The sequence below is a fragment of the Cupressus sempervirens genome, chromosome 1, assembly GCF_028749045.1.
Source record: "Cupressus sempervirens isolate cs-2001-9-10 chromosome 1, ASM2874904v1, whole genome shotgun sequence".
NCBI classification, from domain to species: Eukaryota; Viridiplantae; Streptophyta; class Pinopsida; order Cupressales; family Cupressaceae; genus Cupressus; species Cupressus sempervirens.
In genome coordinates this window covers 385073447-385093457 of record NC_143118.1, presented here as the reverse complement: position 1 = coordinate 385093457, position 20011 = coordinate 385073447, and the positions used below count along the sequence as shown (strand labels likewise).

Genomic DNA, 20011 nt, shown 5'->3' with positions numbered 1-20011 from the left:
ATCAACAAGCGAACCCACACCAAAACTTGCGAGGAGATTTTCTCAACAGAGTTGAAGCCCATGTGCCAAGGCTTGATGAAGAGCCCCACTCGGTTAAAGAAATAAGGGCCTCCTTCAAATGTTGTATTCTTTTCCATCATGCTTGAAAAGATAACCATAAAATAGTTATTAGCCGCTAACAGAATCTCGATATCTCCTTCTAGGTTCCACACCTGTCATGCACATGATTCCAACATGGGAAAAGAAAGACGAAGGTCTAGAAATTTGCAAATAAGAGCATGATTGCTCCAATATTCGACATCCTTCAAAACTTTCTTAGGTTGAATAACCAAAAATAGCCAATCCTCGGATCTCTGCAAACATCCATTTACTTAATCAAGACATCCCTTTTGGAGAGGAATCACCTTCCCTCAATTGGGGTTTACCATTCAATTCCTTATCATTGACATGCAACAAAGAAGATGGCTCACCCATCTCCATATCTTTGATGGAAAGCTGAGAAGAGGCTATACCTCAGTCCCCCATTCAACAATGAACCACGACTTAGCAAGAAAGAGGGAAGGATAGGGCAAGGGCCTCACAAACACAAACCACCACAGGCCCCCCACCAAGGACACACCAAAGGAAATGTTTTCTCTAAAGACGTCCACCCATAGACTGGAAAAAGGCCAGGCCACTTGTCCAAACAATGCACATCCAAGCTAGAAAAACAAAGGCCCATGCGAGTAGTAGACAAGCTTCCCCAAGAGCTCAAAACTCTTGTCGCAAGTCAGGCTAGGGCACATAGGCCCTAGTGTAGATCAGACATCCACTCACTATCTACATTTTCAAAAATCTCAAACTCAAACCCTTTATTTTTAGTATACAAATGAAGTTCAAACGAAGCAATCACCATGCCAAAAAAACTTATTTACTAAAAAATAAATCATCCATTCAAAAAGAAATTGTCATGATTGATAATTGTCAAACCAGGAGCAATAAAAGATTTTGTTGATATGGGTAAGTGCACCAAGTTGTGGTGCCAAAAGGGGGGTATAAGTGGACACCTTTTTTTTGAAATCAGCAATTTCTAAACTTCAACAAGAATTTGAAGATAGTTACGCTCAAAATTTAAAGATATGACAAAAACAAAAGTAGTAGTCCTTTGAATCTAGTTTCTAAACTACTAATTTTTTTTGAAAATGGTTTAGTTTTAGGTCCTCAAAAAAGGGGGCCACAGAAAGTGCTATTGTTTATTCAGAAAAAAACCATAACATAGTACAAAGTGTGGCCCCCCTAAAATTTTAACTTTTTTTTTGAAATTCTTTAATCACTCTGGTCAAAAGTTACCTAACACTATGTAGTTTATCCAGATTTTTTGAGTAATTTTATAATGTAAATTTTTTTTAATGAATTTTTCAATTGGACACATCCCAAAAACATGAAATATCTATGTGCTCCCCCTAGAAATGATTAAAAACTAATCTAAAATCAAAACTTCTATTTTTCAAAGTGTGTAGAATGGAATCTAGTTTCTTAAAAACTAAGTTTTTACAAAATTCAATGAACGAGCTAAAATTCACAGCCCAATTAGTACATGTTGGTTTTTGACTAAAAAATGGACATACATTCAAAAGAAATTATAGTTGAAAGGCTTGAAATTATTCAAATAAAAAATAAATTATATGGTTATATAGCTAACACAGAGACCTACAATGTCATGTAACCTGATTTTATTGATGCTCAAGCATGAGGAAACTTGAAGGACAGAACGGAAGAAAAATCAACCATTTTTTGTATGCTTGCAGCAAAACATGTCTTAGACCAATTTAGAGCCTCCAAACCTTTGGGTTGGATCCCCAAGGAAAATTGAAGCCCTAGGCTTGGTGGTATCCAATGCTTTATATAGTGTGTATGCATAATAGCGTGTACACACTATAGCGCATGCGCACTATTTAAAGATTTTTTAATTTCAAGGCTTAAATAGCACATGAGTGCTATAGTGCACACATGCTTTGTAAGCCTTTTGTTTCAAAGAGAGGTAGAGAGGGAGAGAGGGTAGAGAGTGAGAGAGACTAGAGGATGGGGAGAGAGTAGGGGATAGGATGTAGAGTGTGAGAGAGGATTGAGAGAGAAGGGAATGGAGAAAGAGCACGAGATAGGATGCATAGAGAGAGGGATTAAGGTTGAGTGAGAGACTAAGAGAGTAAGGAATGCAGAGGGAGAAAGGGAGGAGAGTGAAATAAATAGAGATAGAGAGAGAGAGAGTGGGGGGAGAGAGAGAGAGAGAGAGAGAGAGAGAGAGAGAGAGAGAGAGAGAGAGAGAGAGAGAGAGAGATAGTACGGGATGGGGGAAAGAGTATGGGATAAGATGTAGAGAGAGAGAGAGATGGAGAGGGGGGGGAGAGGGAGAAGGGGATAGGGGAGAGAGAGAGAGAGAGAGAGAGAGAGAGGGAGTGGGGATACGAGTTCAAAGAGTACATTGGATGAGATCTAGAGAGAGATGAGGTAAAGAGTACAGGATACAAGGAAAAAAAAGAGAGAGAGGATGGGGTAGGGAGAGAGGTAGAGAGATAGGAGGGGGGAGTACAGGATGGGGTTCAAAGAGTACATGGGATATGATGCATAGAATGAGAGAGAGGAAAATAAAGTAGGGGATGGGTGAGCATGTGTGTGTGTGTGCATGAGAGATAGAGAGAGAGGGAGAGAGCGAGAGCGAGAGTGAGAGAGAGAGAGAGAGAGAGAGAGAGAGAGAGAGAGAGAGAGAGAGAGAGAGAGAGAGGGAGATGGAGAGGGGGAGAGAGGAGGGGATAGGAGAGAGAGAGAGAGAGAGGAAGATATTGATAGGGAGTGGGGATGGGAGTTCAAAGAGTACATTGGATGTGAGAGAGAGATAACGTAAAGAGTAGAGGATATGAGGAAAAGAAAGAGAGAGGATGGGGTAGGGAGAGAGGTAGAGAGAGGGGGGGGAGTACAGGATGGGGGTTCAAAAAGTACATGGGATACGATGCATAGAATGAGAGAGAGGAAAATAAAGTAGGGGATGGGTGAGCGCGTGTGTGTGTGTGTGCATGAGAGATAGAGAGAGGGAGGGAGGGAGAGAGGGGGAGAGAGAGAGAGAGAGAGAGAGAGAGAGAGAGAGAGAGAGAGAGAGAGAGAGAGGATGGGGTAGGGAGAAATGGAGGGAGATAGAGAAATAGAGGAGGGAGGGAGAGGGAGGGAGGAGGAAGAGAGAGAGAGAGGGAGGGATAGAGAGGGGGTGAGAGTGAGAAGGGGATAGGAGAGAGAGAGCGGGAGAGATTGATAGGGAGTAGGGAATGGGGGTTCAAAGAATACATTGGATGGTATCCATAGAAAGAAATAGAGGGACATAGAGTAGGGGATGGGAGAGAGAGTATGGGATGGGGGAAAGAGTATGGGATAGGATGCAAAGAAAGAGAGAGGGGATGGGGTAGGGAGAGAGATAGAGAGAGAGGGGGGAGTAGGGGATGGGGGTTCAAAGAGTACATGGGATAGAATACATAGAAAGAGAGAGAGGGACATAGAGTAGGGGATGGGAGAGAGTGGGATGGGGGGGGGGGAGAGAGAGAGAGAGAGAGAGAGAGAGAGATTGATAGGGGTAGGGGATGGGGTTTCAAAGAGTACATGGGATAGGATGCATAGAAAGAGGGAGAGGAACATAAAGTAGGGGATGGGTGAGCATGGGGGGGGGGGGAGAGAGAGAGAGAGAGAGAGAGAGTAGGGGATGGGGGAAAGAGTATAGGATAAGATGTAAAGAGAGAGAGAGGGAGGGATGGAGAGGGGGAGAGAGGGAGAAGAGGATAGGAGAGAGAGAGGGAGAGATTAATAGGGAGTGGGGATGGGAGTTTAAAGAGTACATTGGATGAGATCTAGAGAGAGACAAGTGAAGTAAAGAGTATGGGATACGAGGAAATAAGAGAGAGGATGGGGTAGGGAGAGAGGTAGAGAGAGAGAGGGATATAGAGAGAGAGGGGGGAGTACATGATGGGGGTTCAAAGAGTACATGGGATACGATGTATAGAGAGAGAGAGAGAGAGAGAGAGAGAGAGAGGAAAATAAAGTAAGGGATGGGCGAGCGTGTGTGTGTGCGTGAGAGAGGGAGAGGGAGAGGGAGAGAGAGAGAGAGAGAGAGAGAGAGAGAGAGAGAGAGTAGGGGATGGGGAAAAAGTACAAGATAAGATGTAGAGAGAGAGAGGGATGGAGAGGGGAAGATAGGGAGAAGGGGATAGGAGAGAGAGAGAAAGAGATTGATAGGGAGTGGGGATGGGAGTTCAAGGAGTACATTGGATAGGATCTAGAGAGAGATGAGGTAAAGAGTATGGGATACGAGGAAAAGAAAGAGAGAGAAAGAGAGGATGGGATAGGGAGAGAGGTAGAGAGAGGGAGAGGGGGAGAGAGGGGGGGAGGGCGTACATGATGGGGGTTCAAAGAGTACATGGGATACAATGCATAGAAAGAGAGAGAGGAAAATAAAGTAGGGGACAGATGAGCATGTGTGTGTGCATGCGTGAGAGATAGATAGATAGAGAGAGAGAGAGAGAGAGAGAGAGAGAGAATGGGGTAGGGAGAGATGGAGGGAGGAAGAGAGAGGGAGGGATGGAGAGGGGGGAGAGAGAGAGAGTGGGAGAGATTGATAGGGAGTAGGGGATGGGGGTTCAAAGAGTACATTGGATGGGATCCATAGAAAGAGAGAGAGGGACACAAAGTAGGGGATGGGGGAGAGAGAGAGAGAGAGAGAGAGTATGGGATGGGGGAAATAATACGTGATAAGATGCAGAGAGTGTACAGGATAAGGTAAAGAGTATGGGATAGGATGCAAAGAAAGAGAGAGATGGATGGGGTAGGGAGAGAGGTAGAGAGAAAGAGAGTGTGAGAGGGGGGGGGGGGGAGTAGGATGGGGGTTCAAAGAGTACGTGGGATGGGATACATAGAAAGAGAGAGAGAGACATAGAGTAGGGGATGAGAGAGAGAGAGAGAGTAGGGATAGGAGAGAGATTGGGAGAGATTGATTGGGTATAGGGGATGGGAGTTTAAAGAGTACATGGGATAGGATGCATAGAAATAGAGAAAGAGGAACATAAAGTAGGGGATGGGTGAGCATGGGGGAGAGAGAGTGGGGGGGATGGGGTAGGGAGAGAGGGAGTGAGAGATAGAGAGAGAGGGAGGTAGAGAGAGAGAGAGAGGGGGGGGGGGGGGGGAAGAGTATGGTATAAGATGCACAAAAAGAGAGAGGGGGGGATGAGGTAAAGAGTATAGTATAAGATGCAAAGAAAGAGAGAGGGGATGGGGTAGGGAGAGAGGTAGAAGTAGAGAGAGAGAGGGGGGGGGGGGGGGAGGGGAGGGGTGGGGAGAGAGAGAGAGGGAGAGAGAGTAGGTGTTTGTTTATGTGATTTCCAAAAGCGCGTAAGCACTATGGAGAATCCCATAGTGCGTGCATGCTATAGTGTGCACACACTATGTCCTGGGCTACACAAGCCTAAGCCTAGGCCATAGTGCATGCACACTATAGCATGTGCATGCTATTGGATATTTTGGAAAAGAAAAAAAAAAAAAAAAAAAGGTGTCATCTTTTTGGTACCACAACGTGGTGCACTTGCCCCTATCATAGTTTCTTGTTGGTATTAAAAGACAAAAATTATGATATTTGGGGAAGCAATAAAATATGATATCAAACCCTAGTCACCAATCTCTTCTTGCTTGTGATATTACTAATGAAGAGATGTAGATGTGAGCATACCTATGACTGGAGATATTAGAACTTACCTCCTTCTAACAATATCCTAGAAAATGATGAAGAGGGATACAAAATTATCTCTAAAACTTTTGTATTCTTCAAACCCTCACAAGAAAAGTTCGGTGAAGTTCCATAAATCCACACAAATACCCTTTACTTGAGAAAAATATTCTTCTTATGAAAGCCCTTGCTGCAATTTATCATTTCAACCAAGATTTCAAGTCACAAGAAAAATTAAATTAGTAGACTAATAAATGGCTAAAAGAAATTTATCACAATATTTTCATGTAACTCAAGAAATTGAAACATCTGACAAAACATTATAATACCTTTACCAAACTTGTGTAAGAGTAGCATCATTCAAATAGATGCACTCATTGACATATAAAAATCCATCAAATAATCCAAGCGATCTATTTTAAGAATTACAGTCAAAGTTAAACATGGGAGTGATAGGGTTTGCGATCAAAACTGATGAGCATCTATGTTCGATATCTTTTCAAAAAAGACTTTAACCAAAATGAAATGATTTTGAATTCCATCACAAAAGCATTGCCAAGTGGCATCACATAGACCATGTTTAGTAACCTTGAGTAGTTAGTTAATCTAACTCAACATGATTGTGGGCTATGTATTAAATATCCATTTAAGATGTGCTAAGCCAAATGTCACTAAAACATTTAATAAGAATTTGATCACATTTAATATGTATATGTCCACTTTATCAAGTTGGCCACTATCAAGGGCTTTATGGACTTTTCAGTCACATTACGCTACCATTATTATAACCTATTTTGCATCAAGTGACAACATTGAGATCAACAAGCTATACTTTGAACTTATTTACTTACAATTATAAGCCTTCGCTGGGTATTTGTAAAAGAGAAAAGTTGTAGATGACTTTCTTTTGATTAAAACGGTTTTACAAAAGATTTAAAAAAGAGACAAAATATTCAACTTCTCCAACATCAAGAGGACATTCTCACTATCCCATGCCATGAGACATGGATATAAAATTGAGGATTGTGTGTCAACACTATATGACATCATAGTTACCTAGTGAATGTTTATAAAACTACTATAAACATACCACAAAAGAAAAATGTATTTTTGTTAAGACAAGAAAATCATACAAGAGGATGAAAAGGTCCCCTCTCATGAATTGTACTCTTCATTTTGCATGAAGTTGTACAAAGGAGCGCTTGACAAGGGAGATCTTGATGGGGTTCGCTGTTCCCACCAAGTCATGAACCTTTTGTAGTGTTCCCACCAACTCATGAAGCTACTCCCCTCTAAGAAAACCTCTTTAGAAACACTCTTATCTTTGATCATATTCCAGATAGTATTTTGAAACTCTCGGTGTTTTAGCACTAAGGCCTTTATGTTTGGAAGTGGGTCATTCTGTTGCAGGAGATTTGCCAACGCTAGAGAAGAATCTTCAATGCGAGCCCAAAAGCAGGAGTCTGAAGTCAAGGATGCAAACATTGTGCGATCCTTTTTCCCTCTATCACCGCGTGTTTGTTCTTTTTCTTTCAGCCATTTCTCAAGAACTTCGTGATGCCGGGGTCTCACCTCATGTGAAAGATAACTTCTTGTGTCTTTCCGTGTACGATAGTGGTGGGCAATGTCAAGAGGCTCTACAAGTCTTCTGTATGCGGTGCCAGCGTTGATCCATTTATTTCTGCTTCTCAGGTCACTCGGCAACACATGCTTCTCCTCTGATTTTTCAACTATTTCCTCCTTCCAGAATCTCTCCAACTTCTCTCGGTAAATATTTACTTGCATATCTCGCCGTTCCTTCTGCTGTTTGAAAGAATCATAGTAGCCAGAGGACCTCATACAATCTGCCTTGTACCATTCCACCTCTGCCATATAGCTCTGCATTTTACTCAACTCTTCATTTAGTTTGTCAGCGTTCGTATCTTGCTCATGTTTCTTCTCTCCAGATTCCTTGAGAACAATAGATGCATCATGCTTCTCCTTATAAAGATAAAGGAAAACTAATCAGCCTCTTTAAATATATGAAAAATTCATTTTCTTGATAGAGGCTAAAGAAAGCATAAATTGTGAGATTACCTGAGCTCCAACAGCCATGGCTTCCAATTCCAGCGCTATTCCCACCTCGAAGGGATCTGTGGCAGAGTATGCAAATGGCGTTGCATTTAGCAAAGCATCGGTGACAGCCTCCAAAATTTTTCCATAACCCATGTGATATGAAGCACAGGTGTCTACATATTGATCCAAAGGAATTCCTTGCATAGTGAAATGCAGCATCTTCATGACAGCTTCAGAGTCATCAATAAAAGCTGCACCTTTGGTTGAACAAAACATGTAAGTACCAAAAGGTCTATATGGGCTTGTATGACTAGATTCAGATGTGCACTGTAGGACTTTCTCAACAAGACTTGTTGCAGCAACACAGCCGCTGCTCATTCCGTATTTACCCCAATGAGGTGTAATTTCATTCAAATGGTCAACAATTGAGTCAAATGGTGCAAGGAGCATCCTAGGAACAATATCAAAGTTAGAGACAACGTGGCAAAATTTTCGTACCCAATCTTGACCCCCAATGGCCTCCCCAAGAACAGCGTTTCCCACCAAAGGAGAACCAAATGTGATGCAGAAATAAGATTTTCCTCGCACCCTCTTCTGAAGGTAGAAGAGAGATGCCAGGGCTGCAACTGCACCTCCCATGGAATGGCCCACAAATATTATGGTTTGTACCTTTAAGCCTTTTATCTGAGGGAGCAAATAAACAAACAAACATGATTACATAGATACATATCTAGCAAATGATCCAAGATGGGTGCTCCAAACTTTGACACTAAACAATTAGGGAAGATTTATGTTCTATTAATTTTTGTTAATTAAATATTTATTAAAATTTTATCAAATAGTAATATTGTGTAAATTCATTGACTTTACGTCATTCTTATGGGAGATGGGTTTGTGTGAACTACTACTCATGATACATGGGTCAATGAGTTTGACTCAAAAACTACACAGTTGAATGCTGATAGCAATATCACTATTTAACTTGCTATGGAAAAATATCTCTTCCTTATCAATTTACCAAATAGCTAGAAAAAAAGACTCCAAGAATTAGGCAGTTTTATTGATATCAATAGTGTATGATTATTAAGATCATTTGTACAAATTTTATAATTTTCAAAACAGAAATGAAAATATTATGAATCAATACATGCATTACAAACACCATCATTTATAACTCTTTAAAAATTGAAATAAAATATACATAAATTGTGGAAATCTAATAATGCTAAAAAATAAATCAAAATACAGTAAAATCTGATATACCCCAAATCAAATCAATTATTACTACTTACTAATACCCTTCCTCACATTTACTAAATGCCCATCTAGAATCACAAAACTTATAATAAATATCCTCCATTTGGTTCGTGGAAGATGACACGAATTGGCTTTTTTAAAATCTGGATTTGAAAATTTTGTGTTTGTTTCAAAATGGAAAAATAAAATTAGAGTTTCAGACTTTTAATTTTGTCTCAAAACCAGGTTTTTAGAATTGAAAATCAAAACCTGGTTATACTTGTTGAGGTGTAAAAACAATAGATTGAACTACTTTTTGGAGTCCACCCTGCAACTCCAAGCTTACGCATAAAAACGTGTCTTCTCACTCATCTTCCGAACGAAACAGCGGTTCAAGTAAAATTCCAAAAATAAGAATGAAGATTTGCAAAACATTGATTTGGCTAAATTGAGATTTGTAGAAATCTCTCGATTTCTACAAGACAAATCAAAATGCCTATCCAAAATCACAAAACCTGCAACTGCCTTACTTTTATTGATATAGGCAAAGATTACTATTGGTGGGTATAGGGAGAGCCATGATATTTGGGGAATGCAATGATAGGGATCCCATGACACAACGGAAACTTTTAGTTAAGGAACAAATTAAGAGCATGTTTACCTCCTTTTGGAAATCCGGTCTTTCGAGAATTCGGCGGAATCGGTTGAGAGCTCCCTCGTGAACAAGGGCCGGCTTATGAGCGTGGTCGCCCTTGAGGCAGTCATAGAAGATTCTCTCATTCCTTATATCGTATTCTCCATATCTGCTACTACCTCTGACATTAATGAAATCTTCTGTAGAAAATGAAGGGAAGCTCACATATGCTACGCCTTCAAGTTCATTTTCTTTCACAAAGTAATCTACATTATTTCTAGAAGTAATCTCCTCCCAAGCCTTCAGCAGGATCCCGCAAGAAGCAATGAAAGCCGCTACTTCCCCACCAACACTGAACCTATAAAAACATTTTCTTAGATTATCAGCACCATTTGGGCATTGTAGTCGATGAGGGGCAATAAAGGCATATGAATCAATCAATCAACAGATGCAAATCATACTTACTGGGGCGTGGTCGGCAAATCGAAATCCATAGTTTGCCGAGGATTGTTCTGCAAATCTAAATCCAGCTTTGCTTGTTCTCTTTAATTGCTCTTCTAAATCAGAAGTGGTATTTTTATAAATAACAGGTATTGTATAATCCTAAATTATTGTGAGGCGCGTCTAAGAAAGCGAAAAAGGGTTCCGAAGAAGAGTCGCCAATACAAGTGGGGAAGAAAGATGCGGGAAATGAGTAAAACGCGAAGTGATGATACGATTCTCATGTTAGTCAACAGTTAAAGGACAGAGATGACAAAAATACAAAATTGCTGTGGAAGAGAAAGGAGCGGGGAAAGAAGTATTGTCACTGTCATGTACACCCCAAATCAGGACAACGACGTCGCCAAGATTTTGAGTGCTCAATTAATTCCTTGAAACGAATGTATTAATGCATTAATAAAGGAGTTAGTAACGTTAGAGCCACTGTCCTTTCCACTGAAAACTGGTTTAACAACAAAATCTGCTTTTGGAACAGTAGGAATATAAACATAGTCAAAAGCTTGTGGAATTCGTCGTGAACATAGATTCGTTAATTTGTTTTGAATACGCGGTGCGTATATGGCACGGAGGAGACTGGATCGGGCCTAGAATTAATCCACTTTAGTGTTTTTTATTTTATGAAAATTGTTGATTGTAAAAAAATTATTACTTCTTGCTTATATATAGGCTTTAGTCTATGTCTAGTGTTTTCATTTGCCTATGTTATATTAGTGTCTTATTGAAGTTACTCTTTTATTTTCAAAATTTATTTCTAGTTATAACTTTCATTTTTTATTTGTTATTCTTAATTTTGCCATGAGTTTAGCAATTAAAAGAATAACAATAATATTATTGGAAGATTCTACAAAATGTTCTTGCCTTCTTTTTGGAAAGCTTCATTAGGTCAAGCTCCAAAACCTCAATTTTATTGTATTAACACATAGAATTCGGATTGATAGAACGTTTGAGGCAATGCATTGTTGTAACTCCTAAATGTGAAGATGTCGCCACAAAAAAAAACCCCTAGAATGCACTAGGTATGTTATTTATTTTATCTAATACCTTATTTGGGCATCTTTTCATTATTTGAAAGATTCATTCAAAATTATGTCAAATTTTCTTTTCTTCCCTATGTGCTTAGCCTACATTTTTAAGAAATAACTTTTTTTTTGCATTATTATTTTGCTTCTTTAGGGTTTGAGATGTTTTTTTGCATACGAAGTTGTCTATAAATTATATGCAATTTCACACTTGTTTTACAAATTTGGAGAAGATAAATGAATGAGAGTGGATTGTAGACTTTGAGATCATGACAACAATGTGCAAGAAGGTTATAGATGCAATTCAACAAACTCCAAGTAATGTTGGAAAGAATGTGTTACCTTCAAAGGTATGTTTGATTTTTTTAGTAAAAATGTGAAAAACTTGTCGTTAACTATAATTAATTATATGCAAACAATTTTGGAAATTTTTATTTTGTAAAACTGTGATTTTATCAATACATTAGCTAGCACAATTTTCTAGCAACACAGGTAAAGCTTTAAATGAAGGAAGTTACGAGAAGGGTCCCATGAGGGGGGCTTGGGCTCTATTTTTTAGGGAAGAGAGATCCCATGATAATATTTGGGCGGGCGGGCGGGGGGGGGGTGGGCTAAAGGATTATTTAGAATCTTTTCGTCCAAAATAGGAGCCCTTATTTTTTAGCCCTTTTAAGTTTGAGCAAGTGAAAAAGGAGTGGGGTGGGAAATTACCTCACTAGCTTAGGGAAAAGTTATGTCACATGTCAATAACATGCTCATTTTTTCCTACTCTAAAAATGAAATCTTGAAGGAAAGTAAAGTTCTTTTCTAATATTTTGAAATTTTGAAATCTTTCCAACTTCCATAAATTTAGAAGCTGAAATTTTAACCTACATATAATATATGATTCATGGGATCACTTGTCTTTAAACATTTCTTAAAAATCTTGGAGGTCACCATTCTATTTTGAAGGGAGTCCCCCTCTATTGGATCCCAGCCTAAGTTGTCATGCAACATAGGTAAAGTGTTAAACATAGTCCACTTGCATGATAACTTATCATCATCCTATGTATATAATTTCTCCCTAATGTGTTACATACCTTAGGTTTTCTGCCAACAAATACCTACTATAAAGAATCGGTGCAAATAATGCACAAGAGAGACAATTGAGTATGAACTTTAGGGGGAATGAGATGAGCACATTTTATTCTTTGTAACAATTGAATTTGAACTAGTTTCTTCAATATTTATTTGTGATTTAAGCCTCCAAATACAGGGAAAGTAGAGGGTTTTATGGTTTTTACCAAGAATTTTTAGTGAAATGTGATTCCCATATGTGAGTAGTATTAATAAATCTAATTTCCAAGGGTAAAACTAAAGAAAGATTCACTGTGTTTATGTACAATTTTTAAATTAAAAAAATTAAGTTTACAAATTTTATTAGATACAATCAACAATCTATGTATTTGATTGGTCTTATTTAGCCATTGTTGTGAGTACTTTTGAGTTCTTTTTTTATTGGTTGTGCCCAGCGACCACATTTGAAAATCTTTGTATATTCAACTACTTAAAATAAAATGAGAAATTCACATATGTTTTTCGTACAAAAAATGGTAACAAAAAATAGAGTGGTTCAAAAAAAATTCCATTTTGAGGGTTTTTGTAGTTTGAAATATGTGAATGTTTATTTTCATTTAATTAACCATTTATTACAATAAATTTGGGTGGAAAATGGAGATTCCTACCACATTAAAAACTTGCACAAGAAATGAAACACCAACTTTCTAGAAATATTGATTTGACAACAAATGAAAGTTGTGGTTTGCAATAAACCTATTGTTGGATTACATCTTTTGGATTTGAATTATGGTGAGTGCTTTTGTTGATCATGAAATTTTTTATTTATTTTTAAAACCTTTTTCACCCAAAATGTCTAATGGTTGAGTAGAGGCAATGAGTAAAATAATCTCAATAGAGAAGGGTATGTGCAGAATCATGGTCAACCAAACTATGTCTTAAGTGGCAGCTAAAAATCAAAAAATCAAGGTTATGTTAACTTGACCCATAATTTTAAAGTAGTTATGAACTTTATATCAAAAATTTGTAAGAAAGGATCTATAGGAAATGACAAGTAGTTTCTAAACTACTAGGCCTTATCCAAAACAAAATGATTGGTAAAAATTTTGGATTTTAATGCAGTAGTACAAAAAATCAAGATGAAAATAAAAAGTAGGTGTATGTTTTACCGCCTTCATCAAAATTAAATGATAATATTTTTTAATAAGATTCTAGATATAATAAGTAGACTCATACCCAAATGTGACACATATTTTTGGTTATTTATACTTGAAATAAATAAATAAATATTAATTTTCTACTATAACATTTTCAGAATAAAGAAAACTCCCATGTCTGACCACCTTAACTAATTCAAAACTTTAAAAATAAAAAAAAATTAACTCCTTGTAGTAGGCAAGTCATAGAATGTGACACATCTTTTGGATTTTAAAAATATTATGTTTGAAAGTTGTAGTTGTTTTTTAATTAGTATGTCAATCTTCACTTTATAGGCATATTCATTAGAAATTAAGAAATAATCATCTATCAAACTTGTATTTTGACAATAATTATCTTGATGGAATCTTGAGAATGTTATCAAGAAACTCTTTTCATTTCAATGAATTTGGATTAAATAAGAGCCATTAGATGGTCAGATGAAGTCTGGATGTCAAATAAATATGGCAAAAAAAAGTTTTTTTAGTTGACCAAATAGGCTTGGTAAATACCAAGCCTAATCAGGTACCCAATTGATGGTGACAAAATAAAAATATTTAAATTTTGGAACTTTTTACATTTAAAGAAAAAGTTATGTAAATAGTTTAAAATATAATTAGTAGTTCTAACTAAGTTATATTAATATATAAATATTATTATAGAGTACTCTATTATTATACATATTATATAATAAATATTATTATTATAATACTATGTATACTATTAAATATAATTATATAATATATTAGGGTCATAGTATTATATAGTATTCTATATTATCTATAGTATTGTATATTATATATAGTATTAAATATATTATAATATATATTCCAATATATTTTAACACAATATTATAAATAATTATATAGTATTATATATTTTATTAAATATGCATTTTTATTCAATATTATATACTATTTTATCGAACTAAGTTGTCATATGTTGTAGTGTAATGGGTTGAAAGGGGTCATAGGGTATCTTATTACCCCTTTCAACTCATTAGAACACATGATGTATGTCCTTAGGGATCCTATGACCCCTAGGGACATATGTCATTGTGTAATGGCACAAAAGGGGTCATAAGATATTCTATGACACATTTCGACCCACTAGAGAAGATGACGTATGTCCCTAGGGGTCCCAGGATCCCTAGGGAGATATGTTGTTGTATAATGGGTCTAAAGGGGTTAAACGGTAACCTATGACCCCTTTCGACCCATTGAAATAGAACATGTATGCTCCTAGGACCCCTAGGAATATATGTTGTCTTTTATTTGGTTGAAAGCAGTCATAGGGTATTTGATGACCTCTTTCAACCACTTGGAGCACCACATGTATGTCCCTAGGGGTCCTAGTAATCCTAGGGACATATGTTGTCGTGTAATGGGTCGAAAGGGGTAATAAGATATCATATTACCCTTATCAACCCATTTTAACACATGATGTATGTCCATAGGGGTCGTAGGACCCCTAGGAACATAGGTTGTCATGTAATGGGTTGAAAGGAGTCATAGGGTATCTTATGACCCCTTTTAACCCATTGAAATAGAACATGTATGTCCCAAGAGATCCTAGGACCCCTATAAACTTATGTTATCATCTATTTTTTGAGATCCTATGACCCCTTTCAACCCATTGGAATACATGATGTATGTCCCTAGGAGCCCTAGGACCCCTACAAACATATTTTGCCTTGTATTTTATCAAAAGGGTCCATAAGATATCCCATGACCCCTTTCTACCCATTAGTACACATGATGTATGTCCCTAGGGGTCCTAAGACCCCTAGGGACATATTTGTCTTGTATTTGGTTAAAAGGTGTCATAGGATATCATATGACCACTTTTGACCTGTTGGAATGCAACATGTATATCCCTAGGGGTCATAGGATTGCTAGGGACATATGTCATCATGTATTGGGTTTTGACCCATTGGAACACATTATGTATGTCCCTAAGGGTCCTAGGACCCCTAGGGACATATGTTGTCATGTAATGGGCCGAAAGGGGTCATAGGATATCCTATGACCGCTTCAGCCCATTACATGACAACATATGTCCCTATTGGTCCTAAGACCCCTAGGGACATACCCTATCACCCCTTTTGACCCATTGGAACATAACATGCATGTCCATAGGGCTTTGAGGACCCCTAGAGACATATTTTTTCATATAATAGGTCGAAAGGGGTCATAGTATAGGATAGCCTATCCTATGACCCCTTTTGACCCATTAGAACATATGATGTATGTCCCTAGGCGTCCTTAGACCCCTATGGACATATGTTGTCTTTTGTTTGGTTGAAAGGGGCTATAAGATATCATATGACCCCTTTTCACCTATTGGAATGCAACATGTATTACCCTAGGGGTCCTAGGACCCTTAGGGACATATTTTATTGTGCATTTGATCAAAGGGGGTCATAGGAAGCCCATTAGAAGCCATGATGTATGTCCCCACGAGTCCTAGGCCTCTACAAATGTATGTTGCCATTATTTAGTCGAAAGGGGTCATAGGATGTATTGTGATCCCTTTTGACCCATTCAAATACAACATGAATGTCCCTAGGAAACCTAGGACCCCTAGGGACATATGTTGTTTGGCAAAGGGTTGAAAGGGGTTACAGGATATCTTATGACCCCCTAGGAACATATGTTGTCATCTATTTGATCGAAAAGGATCATAGAGTGTCCTATGACCTCTTTCGACCTATTTAAACACAACATGAATGTCCCTAAGGGTCCTAGGACCCCTAAAGACATATGTTATCTTGTAATGGGTCAAAAGAGGTCATAGGATATCTTATGACCCCTTTCAACCGATTGGAACACATGATGTGTGTCTTTAGGGGTCCTAGGACTCCTAGGGATATATTGTCTTCTATTTGGTTGAAAGGGGCCATAGGATATCCTATGACCCCTTTCAACCTATTGGAACACAACATGTATCTCCTTAGGGGTCTTAGGACTGCTAAGGACATATGTTATCCTGTATTGGGTCAAACAAGGTCATAGGATATACTATGACCCCTTTTGACCCATTAGAAAACATGTAAGTCCCTAAGGGTGCTAGGAACCCTAGGAAAATATGTTGCTATGTATTTGGTAGAAAGAAGTCTTGGATATCCTATGATCCCTTTTGACCCATTGGGACATAGGATGTATGTCCTTAGGGGTACTAGGATCCGTAGGAACATATGTTGTCATCTATTTGATCTAAATGGGTCATACAATATCCTATGACCCCTTTCACCAGTTAGAACACATGATGTATGTCCCTAGGGGTCCTAGGACCCCTAGGGACATATGTTGTCTTCTATTTGGGCTAGCACGGTCATAGGATATCCTATGACAATTTTTGACCCATTAGAACACAATATGTATCTCCTTAGGGGTCTTAGGACCCTTAGAGACATATGCTATCATGTAACAGGTTGAAAGGGGTCATAGGATATATTATGACCCCTTTCCTTTGATTAGAACACATGATGTGAGTCTGTGGGGGTCCTAGGACTCTTAGGGACATATGGTGTCTTCTATTTGGTTGAAATAGGTCATAGGATACCCTATAACCCCTTTTGACCTATTAGAACACAACATGTATGTTCCTAGGAACACATGTTGTCATCTATTTGGTTAAAAGGGCTCATTCGATATCCTATGACCCCTTTTGACCCATTAGAACACATGATGTATATCCCTAGGGGTCTTTGGACCCATAGGGACATGTATTGTCTTCTATTTGGTTGAAAGGGGTCATAGGATATCCTATGACCCCTTTTGACCTATTGGAACACAACATGTATATCCCTAGGGGTTGTAGGACCCCTAGGGACATATGTTGTCATGTATTTGGTCAAAATCCTATGACCCCTTTCAACCCATTGGAGTACAACATTTATGTTCTTAGGAGTAGAAATAATTTATAAATGATACAATTAGCCCCCTAAACTGCAAGAAAAAATGTTGAAATTTTTAATAGTGTTGAGCATTTTAAAGATTTTTCACTATTGGAAATTATGTTGACTTTACTCTATAAGATGCTAAGAGTTTTCTTTATTGTTGGGACATGAAATAGTAAACATGTAGGCTACACATTCCTATGTGTCTAACTTAGAAACTAGGAAACGTTATCTTGAAAAGTAGATAAAAATGGTACTATTCAGGAAGCTTGATACAAGAAAACTAACATCAAATATTTGATCAATTATATTATGGAAACATATCAATTAATGAGTATTTTTAACTAGCAATGAGCTTTAGAATATTACATTTTTTAGTAATCATTTGAGGACAATGGCTAAATAGCCAAAAAATTGCACCTTCCTAAATTGTTGGGCCTCATGTTCCATTGCCCTCTTCCTATGTAGTGGTAGGGTCATACATACATACTTGTACACCAAACGGTTGGGATTATCATGATTGTCAACACCGATCTAACTTGCTAATTTAACTTGTCATTAATAACAATTGATGTCACAAATATAAATATAATGATATGAGTAATTTAAAATCAATTTTATTTCATATATAACATTTCTATATTGTATATTTTAAATAAATAAAAACCTTTTAAATTTTATAATTATTATAATATTTTATAATATATATAATTTTCATGTCCAATATTTAATTTTACTCACTCATGTCAAAAGTATAAATATATTAATGATAAAAGTATTTTAAAACAAATATATTAATTCATTATCGTGTGATATTTAATATAACAATTTTATATTGTATACTTTTAAATAATTTAATTTTTAACATTTTATAATTACTATATAAATTTTAATATATATCTTTTATATCAAATTTTAATTATTACTATATGTAAATATTAATTATTATTATTTGTTAAGTTCGAGTAGATTCAAATCCAAGACCTCCCAATAAGAAGCTCACAATTTTACCATTATGTTATATGTTCATGCTTTTAAAGTTCATTATATTATAAAGTAGAAAATTTATTTTTTTAATTTTTATTTTATTTTATATTGATAGACAAATTTGACATTTCCAAAAAAAATCACAATTGATTTTTTTAATTTTATTTTGATATATAAATTTGACATTTATAAATAATATTATTTTCATATACTTAGTTTCTTTACTAAATATGATATCAAAATTTTACTTTTTAAGATAAAATAATGAAACTTTTAATGCATAACAAAATTATTACATTTTCCTAAATATTTATAATGAAAAAATGTAATATATTTTTAAAAATTAAAATTGAATATTAATATTATTTTTATTTCAATGATTTATTTGTTACACAAAAAAATATTTTATTTTATTTTATATATGAATATTTTATTTTTACTTTGGAAATATGTATAAATCCAACAATACATTTCTTTTAATATATCAATGTAAAATAAAATAGAATTTTAAAAAATAATAGTTTTTTCATAACATACTGAAGTTTTAAAAATAAAATAATAATTTAAAAATGAATATTAAAAAATAAAAATAATTAATTTTTTTAATCTAACTATATCAAATGATTGAATTGTGTAAAATAAAACTAAAAGATGATATATAAAAAATATTGTAAAAGATTATATAACATATTATAAAATTAAGCACTTTAAACTATCATTTAATATAATACCTAAAGTTGTTATCTTTAATATTAATGTCATTTGATTTCCACAATCCATTAGTAATATCATGAGAAGATTTTCTAGAGCTTGATTGTGTCACAATTTTTTAAGCATCAACATTTCGGATCACACACGGTGATCTTTAATATTTTGTGATGGAAGTTATCTTAAATATTAAATGAGAATGAAAAAATATTTTTATTAATCTATATTTCTCTTCGAATAATTTTATCATTACTATATTTATATTTTTAACAATAAGATTGGTTAATGTATGTCAGATGTGTGGTGACAATAGTCCTTGTGTGTACCAACATGTATGTATGTATATATGTATGTATGATCAAACCATTACATTAGAGGTGGAAAATGGAACGTGGGGCACAATAATCTAAGAGGTGCAAATTTTTGGCTATTTAGGCAGTGCCTTGATATCTAGCCATGACCCATGTGTATAGAATGATAAAATTAATTGGTGGATTTACTTACAAATATGGGTGCTAAGAATGTTTTATTACATTTTCCATCCCCTTATGTCTCCCCTCAATCGTACCCATCCATTTTCTCACTAATTAATTCTGAGGCATTTACTTAATTATTATTAAATTTCTTTATGCCTTCCCATGTGTGGTATGTTGATAATTGTCACTGAGGTTGTTGTTGTGCATGACATGGGCTTCCTTGGTTTCACATGTGTGTGATATAGTTATACATGTCCTCCCCTCATTCAGTTCTAGTATGATTTCTTATCTGTTTGCCACCTATTTTTCTTCATTTGATACTAAATATTATTGAATAATCTAGTTCCTATGAGATGAGTATTATGTTATCTCTGTAGCTTTCTTCTATCATTTGTGTCATGTATTTTGGCACGGATAAATCTTCACTCTTTTGCCTTCCCCTATGTGGGTGATCTCCAAATTTCCTTTTAATTGCTTATCTTTAGCTTTCTTGGTATGATGGCATGT

The 20011-nt window shown here is 36.2% G+C and overlaps 1 protein-coding gene across 3 annotated transcripts; it reads right to left on the bottom strand.

The window, feature by feature from the left end:
* Positions 1 to 6821: 6821 nt before the first annotated feature.
* On the bottom strand, positions 6822 to 10284 carry LOC149577897 (lipase-like PAD4). 3 transcript variants are annotated; one of them, XM_089826306.1, is made up of 4 exons: positions 10125 to 10284; positions 9687 to 10017; positions 7811 to 8473; positions 6822 to 7708 (listed from the first exon to the last, which is right to left on the bottom strand). In XM_089826306.1, exons 1-4 carry the CDS (start codon positions 10151 to 10153, stop codon positions 6890 to 6892), a joined length of 1842 nt encoding a protein of 613 aa, XP_089682432.1. In that variant the 5' UTR covers positions 10154 to 10284; the 3' UTR covers positions 6822 to 6889. The 3 variants fall into 3 exon arrangements, with proteins under 3 accessions (XP_089682432.1, XP_089682424.1, XP_089682417.1); XM_089826298.1 differs by having other exon boundaries at positions 6822 to 7711; positions 10125 to 10283; XM_089826291.1 differs by having other exon boundaries at positions 6822 to 7714; positions 10125 to 10282.
* Positions 10285 to 20011: the final 9727 nt, after the last annotated feature.

Bases quoted from the DNA above. Each gene is read 5' to 3' on its own strand.
- LOC149577897 (XM_089826291.1), bottom strand. From the start codon at position 10,153: ATGGATTTCGATTTGCCGACCACGCCCCA. The intron at 8,474-9,686 runs GTAAACATGCTC...TTGCTCCCTCAG, and splicing joins GACCGGATTTCCAAAAGGAG to ATAAAAGGCTTAAAGGTACA. The intron at 7,715-7,810 runs GTAATCTCACAA...TATCTTTATAAG, and splicing joins CCATGGCTGTTGGAGCTCAG to GAGAAGCATGATGCATCTAT.